The sequence below is a fragment of the Saccostrea cucullata genome, unplaced genomic scaffold (assembly GCF_032062105.1).
Source record: "Saccostrea cucullata isolate Sc308-1 unplaced genomic scaffold, CSIRO_AGI_Scuc_v1 ctg153, whole genome shotgun sequence".
NCBI lineage: Eukaryota > Metazoa > Mollusca > Bivalvia > Ostreida > Ostreidae > Saccostrea > Saccostrea cuccullata.
The window spans coordinates 50,676-63,205 of record NW_026927023.1 but is presented as its reverse complement, the minus strand read 5'-3'; the positions used below and the strand labels follow the sequence as shown (position 1 = coordinate 63,205).

At 36.0% G+C, this 12,530-nt stretch overlaps 2 protein-coding genes across 2 annotated transcripts; both read left to right on the top strand.

Annotated features, from left to right (window-relative positions):
• The first annotated feature begins 539 nt into the window (after positions 1-539).
• On the top strand, positions 540-986 carry LOC134273288 (zinc finger protein 862-like). The gene has a single exon (XM_062755479.1). The coding sequence runs from the start codon at positions 540-542 to the stop codon at positions 984-986; it is 447 nt and encodes a 148-aa protein (XP_062611463.1).
• A 272-nt stretch (positions 987-1,258) lies between these two features.
• On the top strand, positions 1,259-3,267 carry LOC134273284 (uncharacterized). Its single transcript, XM_062755474.1, has 6 exons — positions 1,259-1,461; positions 1,564-1,682; positions 1,786-1,997; positions 2,109-2,143; positions 2,341-2,464; positions 3,160-3,267. Exons 1-4 carry the CDS (start codon positions 1,315-1,317, stop codon positions 2,123-2,125), a joined length of 495 nt encoding a protein of 164 aa, XP_062611458.1. The 5' UTR covers positions 1,259-1,314; the 3' UTR covers positions 2,126-2,143; positions 2,341-2,464; positions 3,160-3,267.
• The last annotated feature ends 9,263 nt before the right edge of the window (positions 3,268-12,530 follow it).

The following is a 12,530-nucleotide window of genomic DNA, read 5'->3' as shown; positions in this document are numbered from 1 at the left end:
GATCGAGGCTAATATTAATATAAAGTGAAACCAGCATGGCTTCGTCAAGTTCGTGGCCAATTAAGTTTGGTACTGGCGCAATACCAGGTAAAAAACGTAAAACCAAAGATAAAAGCAAAACTAGATATGAACGATCTCGGAAGAGGGAATTTAAACACAGTTGGACAGAGGGGCGGGAATGGCTAAACTACGACGGTGAAAAAATGACGTGCAGTATCTGCATTGACAATAACAATAACAGTACCATCGTGCCAAAGAACCGTGAACAAAATTTTCTGGTCGGTTCTACTAATTTCTGATACTCTACTATCTCTGACCATGAAAATTCTGCTCTCCATCGAAGATCCATGGAAATATTACGAGCAGAAAGGGATGCGGAGGAAAATCGACAATCTGTTGGCCAGAAAACATTACTAACCATGAATCAATCCATTAGAAATATGATAGAACAAAAGTTTCGTAACATCCACGCAATAATTAAACATAACCGAAGTATTTCCGATTTTGCTTGAATGAATTCCCTTGATGAGGCAAACGGAATGCAACATGGCTCAACTTACAACAATAGATGGGCAGCTACAGCATTCATAGAGTGTATTTCTGACACTTTGAAGGAAGAAATGTTATCACAGATTAAAGGTACGAAGTTTTTTTCTTTAACTATGGACGGAACCACTGACAATGTTACTGCTGAGCAGGAGACACTTTTCATTAGATTTTGCTCTGCTGGGAAAATAAGTTGGCATTTCCTCTGTATTGGAGAGCCAAGATCTACTACTTCGGCTGACCTATTAAAGTTTGTTAAAGATAAACTTGATGAAAATAAACTGTCTGATCAAATGGAGAAACTCGTGGGCTTTGGGTGCGATGGAGCATCCAACATGGTGGGAAAGCGTAATGGCCTTGTTGCACTACTGCAGAAAGACTTCACGGAGATAATCGGAGTTCATTGCCTGGCACATCGACTTGAATTAGGATGCAGTTAAGAATGATCCACTCTACAGTCGCCTTACCACCCTACTTCTTGGATTATATTACTTTTACAAAAACAGTTCCAAACAGAAAAAACTTGAAAGAATGCATGAAGGTATATATGTTGTTTATTCTGGCATGAAATATTGTCACGTACAATTAACAAGAAAATGAAATCAAATCAAATTAACTTACGGTATGTTGTGAATGAACATCTGTTATTAATTATTAATAAAAAAAAGTTTTGTCATATTACAATCTTGATTTTTTTTCTTCAATCAGGTTTTGAACTTGATAGGTACTCTACCTCACCGAGTAAATTCTACAAGGTGGCTACCTCACATGAGAAGGGCTCTGAACACATTATTCACTACTTACCCGGCTTTTTCTCGCCACCTGCAGGATGCATCACACACGAATGCAAAGGCGAATGGGCTTGCACGCTTGCTTGAATCATCCTCAATTATGACATATGCAGGCTTGTTATTGGTAAGTAACTGTTATTAAATTTTCAAAAATGGTTACTATTATACACATGTACAAGTGTTATGTTTTAGTTGTATATAATTTCCTTGATGTATTTTGGAACAGGAGATCATTAGTCCACTTGTCAGACTTTCACTCACACTGCAAAGACAAGACATTACCATTGGAGATGCAAGAGTTGCCATTTTGGCCACAGTGGATTATCTTAAACAGTATGATCCAAAGTAAGTTGAACCTCAATATAATGTTTATTAAAATTTAGTTAGTAATATTTTCAAAGGAAATGTCCTAGTTAGTATTTTGAATTTTTTTTTTTTACAATTTTAGCAACAGTGAAAAACTACAAGGCATTATTCAAGAGCAGTCCTGGGCAGGTTATGAATTGAAAGGTGGCTCATCTGATGTGAAACAAAGGAGTTGTAGTACAGTTGAGAAGATAATAGAGAAAATCAGTGAAAGATACCAAGACCTCAGTGGGGAGCTTTTGGATGCCACCACTATTGGGTCTTTGAAGAACTGGCCAATTGAAAACCAAGAAAGTAAATGAATTGTTTTTGTTGTTTTGTTGTTCTGTTATTGTATGAAAGTTCTTGTTCTTTTCCCTCCTTAGTTGATTTTTGTTTACAAGTTTTGTTTGGGTTTTTTTCCAGCCCTTTTTGTTCAATAAATGATGCTGGACCAAATGGTAAGCCTAAAAGGGGTATTGAGCATGTAACAAAATTCTATTTTCATAAAAAAAAAATCATCTTAAAAAAAAAATGCTGATGTTATGATATGCAAGGTTATATGTTAAATTTCTTCATAACAATTTTTTCCATTAATATAAATTATTATTATTTATTGAATATTCCCAAGTATATTTACATGTATGTCTTTCCACAGAATTTGGATCAGATCATGTGAAAACTCTGGTGAACAGGTTCAGCAATACACTGGAGAATGCCTAAATAAATGTCTCTGAGATTATGGAAGAGTGGCAAATGTTGAGATGTCTTGTTTACAGAAGGTATGTGTTTTCAGTACAGCACACCATTTTTAGCTTACTGGTCAGAGACCAGAAGAGCTTATGCGATGGTAATGCGTCCGGCGTCCGTCCGTCTGTCTATCTGTCTGTCTGTCCGCCTGTCTGTAAACAATTTTTCAAAACGCTACTCCTCCTACAATTTTAGTCTGATTTCAATATTACTTGGCACACAAGTAGACTACACTAAGATACATAGAATAGTGCATCGGTTTTTGATTTCGGTGAACGGTGTTGCCATGGTTACTAAAAATAGAATTTTCTGTGAAATTCGTTTAAAACACTACTCCTTCTACAGTTTTGGTCTGATTTCAATATAACTTGGCACACAAGTAGACTACACTAAGATACATAGAATAGTGCATCGGTTTTTAATTTCGATGAACGGTGTTGCCATGGTTACTAAAAATAGAATTTTTTGTGAAATTCCTTTAAAACCTACTACTTCTACAGTTCTGGTCTGATTTCAAAATAAGCTGGCACACAAGTAGACTACACAAAGATACATAAAATAGTGCAATGGTTTTTGATAAGTGCAAACCAGTAGAGCTACAGTCTCGATAGAGACTTCTGGTTAACAATTTATATGGCAAAATGTTTAAAATGACAATTTTCTTTGTGATTATAAAATGCTTTTGAGATAATTTTATTTTTGTTACATGCATTTGTGGGTATTTCAGATTTGGTGGGCAATTTAAGGTTACCTCTTGGCAAGATATCCATGCTGCTTTTGGTGAAAGTGGTGTGCCAAACATCCTTGCTCTGATAGATCTGATACACAGTCTTCCTCCAACTAGTGTTATGAATGAGACCGGTTTTAATCAGCTGTCACTGATTAAAACTGACAGGAGGCATCGTCTGACAGAAAGCCACCTCAATGACTTGATGGTCTCCTTCTATAGTTCCTTCTATAGTTAACTTTGACCCCAACCCTGCTATTGACAAATGGATGGTGAGTTATTATAAAGAAGGAATTATGAATAGAAATGACTGTAATTAAGCAAGAAGAATTGATTTATTTCATTATTTTTTCTCAGGTATCCTCATCAAGACAAAGACGCCGTGCAACTTACAAGAGATGCAAGAAAAGACCCCAATCAGAAGAACAGTGTGAATGGCAGAAGTGACAGAAGAGAACTTTTGAGGGAGAGTGAGGGTGAAAAAGAGAGTGAGAATGAAGTTGAGAGTGAGTCTGAGATAGTAGAGAGGCGAGGCAAGGTGCGGAAAGAGAAGAGGAGGTAGACAGAGAAAGTGATGAAGACTCAGAAGAGGACCTGGAACAGGACTTAGATACGAATGATAACTTGTTGAGAGAAATCATAGAGGAGATTGAAATGGAGACTGAGTAGATTTACATTAAAACTGCTCAGTGTCCTTTTCTATCTTCTCTATTAATGAGTTATATTATGAAGTAATAAAAGAAGATTAAAAAAAAAGATATTTTTAGCTCTACTGGTCAGAGACCAGAAGAGCTTATGCGATAGTAATGCGTCCGGCGTCCGTCCGTCTGTCCGTCTGTCTGTCCGTTTGTCTGTAAACAATTTTTCAAAATGCTACTCCTCCTACAGTTTTGGTCTAATTTCAATATAACTTGGCACACAAGTAGACTACACTAAGATACATAATTCTGTGTATCGGTTTTTGATTTCGATGAACGGTGTTGCCGTGGTTACTAAAAATAGAAATTTCTGTGAAATTCTTTCAAAATGCTACTCCTCCTACAGTTTTGGTCTGATTTCAGTATAACTTGGCACACAAGTAGACTACACTAAGATACATAATTGTGTATATCGGTTTTTGATTTCGATGAACGGTGTTGCCGCGGTTACTAAAAATAGAAATTTCTGTGAAATTCTTTCAAAATGCTACTTCTCCTACAATTTTGGTCTGATTTCAGTATAACTTGGCACACAAGTAGACTACACTAAGATACATAATTCTGTGTATCGGTTTTTGATTTCGATGAACGGTGTTGCCGTGGTTACTAAAAATAGAAATTTCTGTGAAATTCTTTCAAAATGCTACTCCTCCTACAGTTTTGGTCTGATTTCAGTATAACTTGGCACACAAGTAGAATACACTAAGATACATAATTGTGTGTATCGGTTTTTGATTTCGATGAACGGTGTTGCCGTGGTTACTAAAAATAGAAATTTCTGTGAAATTCTTTTAAAATGCTACTCCTCCTACAGTTTTGGTCTGATTTCAGTATAACTTGGCGCACAAGTAGACTACACTAAGATACATAAATCTGTGTATCGGTTTTTGATTTAGATGAAAGGTGTTGCCGTGGTTACTAAAAATAGAAATATCTGTAAAATTGTTTCTAAATGCTACTCCCCCTACAGTTTTGGTCTGATTTCAATATAACTTGGCACACAAGTAGAATACACTAAGATACATAATTCTGTGTATCAAATTTTAATTTTGATGAACCGTGTTGCCGTGGTTACTAAAAATTGAAATGTCTGTAAAATTGTTTCAAAATGCTACTCCTCCTACAGTTTTGGTCTGATTTCAATATAACTTGGCACACAAGTAGACTACACTAAGAACATAAAGAGACTTTATCAATGATCATTATTCTATATATTGCTGTTGTAAAGTTTCAAATCCGAGCTGCTTAAGTACTCTTCCCTTCCTTTGCTATAAGTTCAAACCAGTAGAGCTTCAGTCTCGACAGAGACTTCTGGTTTTCCTTGCGACTTAAGTTTTCGGACTGGCTTGTTTTGTCTTCTAGCCAGTCCGAATGACTGGTTACCTGAAAAAGTTTTCCACAACTCTGTGAAATATAAAAGCCTCGGCTTTTATCTTGCAAACATTTCTCGACCTCGGAGGATATCCTGCAACATTCACGAAATCGCGGACTTTATTTCCTAAATAAAGTTTATGATAAAATTTCCAGAATTTTAAAATATGTGCCTCCAGGGTCAGTGCGTAGGGGTGGGGTGCACAACTGGTTATAAAGTGAAAATGCATTTTCTCTTTCTTACTCCGATTTACCTCTGGGTAGTAAGTAACTAAAGTAAGCAATCTAAGTCTATAGTTAAGGTACGCAATAGTGCCTCTTTCAAAATTTTGAGTTTCATGCCCTTTGATTTAAAACACGAACTAATTCAATTGTTGGGAAGTTGTTACATGATACTCAGCTGACCTATAAGGCTCGTGGACCTATTGTATTCTTTAACGTTCCTCTCGAGAGTTTTTCACTCATGCCGGTGTAGTCCTGCAAATTGTGTCCTATACTCGGCACTTTGGGTCACTGAGCAGGAAGGGATCTTTATCGTGCCAGCAGCTACTGCAACACGGAGCCTCCATGAGGGAATATAACTAAAGAAACTAAAAGGCCTTGCAGATTGTAAACTTGTTGTAGCTTGTTGTATTGCAATGTAGATACCACCCTTACGACATTTTAACTCCCCCCTCTCTCTCTCTCTCTCTAGACACGCCAATGTGTACCATTAAAATTAAATTAAGAATATACAAAATGAAAGATGGTTTCAAAATTTTAAAACAGTCAAGACACAAATAGTCAAAGAGTTAATCACTACTTAGGAACCAGTCTTTGTTATATGATTCACAAGCCTTTTTGCTGCCTGGAGCAATTAAAGTTCTTCCATGTTTTCACAAGATTACATTGTTGTTGTTAATTTCGTGGTAAGTAGGGCACAGATGGTTTTATTGTAAACATTAGCACAAGTCTCTGTCTGTATTTTCCTCTCCGTAGAGAAGACGCGTTCACGTTCAGCATTGGTGTTTGGCACAGTATAAAGCATGGCTTTGACTATTTTCCCCATCATTTGATACCTTACTGTCGTAGTGATATTAATTCTGTTGTCCTAGATTCTAACCAGTAGATGTACATGTATCTGTTCTTGTGTCTTTCAGAAAGCTTGGGAGGACCATAGCAAGAATCGTTTGGTAATCCATGAATTCTTCTATGTACCCACTGATCCTTTTATATATCACATAGGGCGGTTTTATTCTCATTTCACGTATTAAGAATTAAAATGATAATAAACGCATTAATGTCTCCCCCGCATTTCCAAACAACCGTTTCTATGGCAACTACCATAGAGTTCCTATCATAAATATCTGAATTTTTTTTAAATTTAAAATATTCAACAAGTGTCCATATTCTCATTTGTAAATTTCAGCCAATTTTACCTATGAATAAATAAAATATGAAGAAATTCCACGAACTTTTGGATCAACCCTCGTACATGTACATATTATTTGGATCATAAACAAGAGGCCCATGGGCCTTGAATCGCTCTTCTGATAAATTGTACAACCTATCACTTCTATTGGAAGCCTCTAACCCTAAGTATTTTAAGAGCCAAGTTGCATCAACTGACAAAGTTTGATGATTCTTAGCCAATTATAACTGAAGATATTTTAATAAAGCTATAAAAACCAGAAGTCTCTGTCGAGACTGTAGCTCTACTGGTTTGTACTTATCAAAAACCATTGCACTATTTTATGTATCTTTGTGTAGTCTACTTGTGTGCCAATTTATTTTGAAATCAAACTAAAACTGTAGAAGGAGTAGCGTTTTAAAAGAATTTCACAGAAAATTCTATTTTTAGTAACCATGGTAACACAGTTCATCGAAATCAAAAACCGATGCACTATTCTATGTATCTTAGTGTAGTCTACTTGTGTGCCAAGTTAAATTGAAATCATACCAAAACTGTAGAATGAGTAGCGTTTTAAAGGAATTTCACAGAAAATTCTATTTTTAGTAACCATGGCAACACAGTTCATCGAAATCAAAAACCGATGCATTATCCTATGTATCTTAGTGTAGTCTACTTGTGTGCCATGTTATACTGAAATCAGACCAAAACTGTAGAAAGAGTAGCATTTTTCAGGAATTTCACAGAAAATTCTATTTTTAGTAACCATGGCAACACCGTTCATCGAAATCAAAAACCGATGCATTATCCTATGTATCTTAGTGTAGTCTACTTGTGTGCCAAGTTATATTGAAATCAGACCAAAACTGTAGAAGGAGTAGCGTTTTTAAGGAATTTCACAGAAAATTCTATTTTTAGTCACCATGGCAACACCGTTCATAGAAATTAAAATCCGATGCACTATTCTATGTATCTTAGTGTAGTCTACTTGTGTGCCAAGTAATACTGAAATCAGACGAAAATTGTAGGAGGAGTAGCATTTTGAAAAATTGTTTACAGACAGACGGACAGACAGACAGACAGACGGACGGACGGACGCCGGACACATTACTATCGCATAAGCTCTTCTGGTCTCTGACCAGTAGAGCTAAAAATAACATACGTAGGTCACAATGACCTACTTTAAGATTGAAGTTTTCTGAGGACTCAAGATGCATTAATAGACAAAGATTGAAGATTCTAAGCCAATAAGTATGTGAGATATTCAAAAGTAAGTCACCTTGACCTACTTTTTCATCTACATTCTTGGAAAAACCAAAATGCATCAACTGACAAAGTTTGATTATTCCAAGTCAATAAGAACTGGATATACTTAATTATAGCCATAAAATGTTAAAAGTAGGTCACTGTGACCTAATTTTAAGTAGGCGATTTTCGAAAGCCCAAAATACATCAACTGACAAAGTTTGATGATTCTAAGCCAATAATTACCAGAGATCCTTAAATAAAGCCATAAAATGTCAAAAGTAGGTCACCGTGACCTACTTTTTGGTCGTCACTCTCCAAAAACCCAAGATGCATCAACTCACAAAGTTTGATGATTCTAAGCTTATCAATACCGAAGATGCTTAAATAAACCTATAAAATGTCAAAAGTAGGTCACCGTGACCTACTTTTTGGTCGTCACTCTCCGAAAATCCAAGATGCATCAACTGACAAAGTTTGATGATTCTTAGCCAATAAATACCGAAGATACTTAAATAAAGCTATAAAATGTCAAAAGTAGGTCACCGTGACTTACTTTTTGGTCGTCACTCTCCGAAAACCCAAGATGCATCAACTCACAAAGTTTGATGATTCTTAGCCAATAAATACCGAAAATACTTAAATAAAGCCATAAAATGTCAAAAGTAGGTCACCGTGACCTACATTTTGGTCAACATTTTTCAAAGTCCCAAGATGCATCTGCTGACCAAGTTTGATGTTCGTAGGTCTGAAGGTAATCAAAATGTGCCTTTTAAACAATATGAAAACATATGCCTGCAGAATTCAAAAAGTAGGTCACAGTGACCTACTTTTTCATAAATATGTTTTGCGGTCCCAAGATGCAGCAATTTACAAGATTTGATGATTCTAACCCTCTCAGTGTCTGCAATAATGGGGTTAAATGATTTAAAAAGGAAAAGTCATAAAGTTCAAAAAGTAGGTCAAGGTGACCTACTTTTAAGTTGACGTTGTTCAAGGACCCAAGATGCATCAACTAACAAAGTTTGATGATCATAGGCCTTAAAGTGTCCAAAATATGCCTTCAAATCAATTTGAAAACAGATGCCCGCAAAATTAAAAAAGGTAGGTCACTGTGACCTACTTTTGATTTAACATGATGTGAAGTCTTAAGATGCATCAACTTTGATGATCTTAGTCCTTATAGTAAGCAAAATATAAACGTTTTTATCAATTGTAAATTTAGGTCAACTTTGAAGTGACCTTGAGACCACGCCCTTTGCCCCAGGGTCATGCCTTGAACAATTTTTAATCTTCAACATATTCTGATCCTTGAGTGTAAGTTTGGTGAAAATCTGCCTGGTGGTTCTGGAGAAGATTTTTTAGCAACCAGTACTTTTGGTTTTGTTTTCCTGATTATCTCCCCTTGTTTAAGGGTCCCAACCCTTATTTTAGTATAAATGGTAGCCCTTTGGCCAAGGATAGCCTGTGACAAATTTGACACTGATTGGCCAAGGCGTTCTTGAGTTATGGCCCATTTTCTAAAAAGTTAACGCACACCGCACGACGCACACCGCACAAATGGCCATAGCATAAGCTCTTTGAGCCTTTTGCTCAGAAGAGCTAAATACCTTAGCTTTAATGCTAATAGCTAAGTAAAAATCTGACTTCCAAAATCCCTTTCTTACTGTGCAAAAGTGCTATGAAAATTAATATTGCAAAATTACAGATTTCTCATCTAATTAAAATATATTATAGATATGTTGAAGTTAGTAAATAAATATTAGCTTACCATTAATGACCCTTTAACGGTCCGAATCAGTCCTGTATATAGTTTGTAATGTCGGTTTAAAAGAGTTCCATTTCCACGTCCGTACCCACAAACAACCATTTGTTAGCGTTGTCTTGAGAGGTAAGTAAATGATCAGGAATTGAAGTTGAATGTATAATTGAAAATTTTATAAGTGCGCTTTAGCGCACGCAATGGAATTTTAATTTTATGAGTAAACTCAAGTAAGGTACACTGTATAATGATGTATTCTTCCGCGTTTCCTCGATTCGCAAGCCCTTTAAAGTAATCGGGATCGAGATGTAAAAGTCATTAACATTTCCTTCTGACGATGGCGAGCGATCAAAGACTGACTTCCGCTAGCAGATAAATAGATAATAGATGATATAATTCAAACAATTTTATTTTAACTTAATGATAAATATAAGGATAATGTGTATATCCCTTCCTTTTTATTTAAACTATCTGGTTGTAAAGTCAAGAACAAATTTAATAATTTTAAAATAAGACTGTCTAATCTCTTTTGGCACCGCATTTCACTTTTCAGTGTTTCTGCTGAATCTGCGCATTCTCATGCCTCTAACTTGTTTTCGTCGTCTTAGCTACTTCTTGTCTCTGAAAACAAACAACCGACCATTACAAACAATTTCATTTTAGGTATATAAATATACACATTTTCATATTTTTTTTATTTTTATTTTTTTTTTATTAAAAGATTTCTTATTTAATTAGAATTATTATACATAATGTACATGGTATACAAGATTTCAAATATGTATATATTTAATAATTATACTTGTTATATATACATTTTTTTTGTAATACTGGGTTGGGCAGGGTGGGAGTGTTATACCTTACTTCAGTTTACTCATAAGATTATCATTTCATTTATATATATTCAGCGCCAATGCGCACTTATAAAATTTTCAATTTTATATCGTAAACTGAAGTAAGGTATAATGATGTTACGGTATTGTTTAAAGCCCATGTACATTATAGTTTCAAAACATATTCTTGAAATCTGTCATTATCATCATCAACAATTGTGCGATTGTAGAACTTCCTAAATGTTTCACAAGATTTCCAATTTCCCTTGCTAATAATCTGCTCAATTGATAAACCATACTTATTAGCCTTAGAAGTACTTGCCCCCCTTGTTGAGTGGGGTTTGAACACTGAGACATCAATTCCTGACAGGGCCAAAATATTTTTTAACCATTTTGCTATTGTGCAGGATCTAAGTGCTTTGTGTGGTTTTATTAAACTCACGAACAGCTGTGTTTCCTCTGCCCTAATAATTTTGGGTTTTTCCAAATATTCTATTGTACAAGAAATGACATCTAACTTTAAGTTTTCTTGATATTTTGTAAACTTGACAGAGATTGGATTTTGACCCACTCTCCTTGACTTTGTTAAATCTTTCAGTGTAAATACTATTTCATCCTCAGTGATGTTCATGTTCTCAGTCAAGATTGTGAATTTCAGATGACCTGATTGCTGAGGAAAGGGCCATTATCATGCATAATTTCATTGAAATTTCCTTCAATGACAGCTCTTTATTGCTTTTCATGCCTATGATATAAGAAAGTACTTTGTTGACATCCCACATCTTCGTACATCTTGGCCTTGGTGGTTTTTTATTAAAAATTCCTGTCATAAGTTGGCAGATAAGGTCATATTTCCCTATTTTGTTGCCTTCAATTTCTACACGAAATGCAGAAATTGCAGACCTGTAATTGTTAATTGTTCTATACTCATAACCTTTAGCATATAGTTCTGCCAAAAAATCAGTTACATGCTCCACAGTGGTTTGAAATGGATCAGTTTGTTTTGATTTACACCAGCTATCCCACTGTCTCCAGCAGCTGTTGTATGCATCTGAGTTCCTTGTCGCCATCCCGCAACCAAGAGCTCGGAAGTTTGTTCCAAAACTCCTGCTTGTTTTTCGTCTCCTTAAACCTTCCAGGCCACTAGTTTTAAGGTTTGACTTTTGACTAGTGGGTGCGGCTGTCCCTCTGGTGACAGTAGTGAGTTTTTCATGGGAGGTAACAACATTGGATGGTCTATTGACAAGGTAGAAGTAAGGGATAGTATGGCTGAGTCTGCCATGCAGGGGTTATCATGACCATTTCTGATTTTTCTTTCAGAATTTTGGACAGGCACCTTATTATTAGGCAAAATGGGGGAAAAACATATCCCCTTTTGCTGTGCCATGTTATCTGGAATGCATTTGTTCCCTTTGAGTATGGGTCTGGGCGCCAGCTCATGTAGTTTCTCAGTTGTGTGTTCAACCTGTCTGCAAATAGATCTATTTCTAGTGGCCCCCACCTCTGATTTATTTGTTTGAATATTTCCTTGTTCAACATCCAATTGCTGCTGTCCCTCATCTGACGACTCTCCAAGTCTGCTTGAACATTCTGTATTCCGGGCAAATGTTCTGCAGTAATCATGATCTTTTTGGATAGACAATGAGTCCAAATTTGTTTTGTTATTTGTAATAATAGTTCTGATCTGGTTCCCCCCATTTTGTTCAGATAAGTAACAACTGTTGTGTTGTCTGATTTTATGTGAATATGAATGTTCTGTTTGTGTTTGATCAGTGACTGAATTGCAAACTGTACATGTACTGCCTTGAGTTCCAATACATTGATATGCAGCTTTTTCTCTGAGGGGTCCCAGCCCCTCCCCCCTCTTTAAGTTCTGATTGAGACATACTGCCCCCCCCCCTCCTGTTTTTGATGCATCTGTTTCTACGATCAAGTCGGGATTTGTCGACATTCGAATTTGTTTTCCGTTCCAGTGTTCTAGTTGCTGTAGCCACTAGTTTATCTCCCCTCTGGAGGTTTATTATCATTCGTTGATAATTTCTTTGTGCTTTTAACAAGCATTTTGTCTGGAA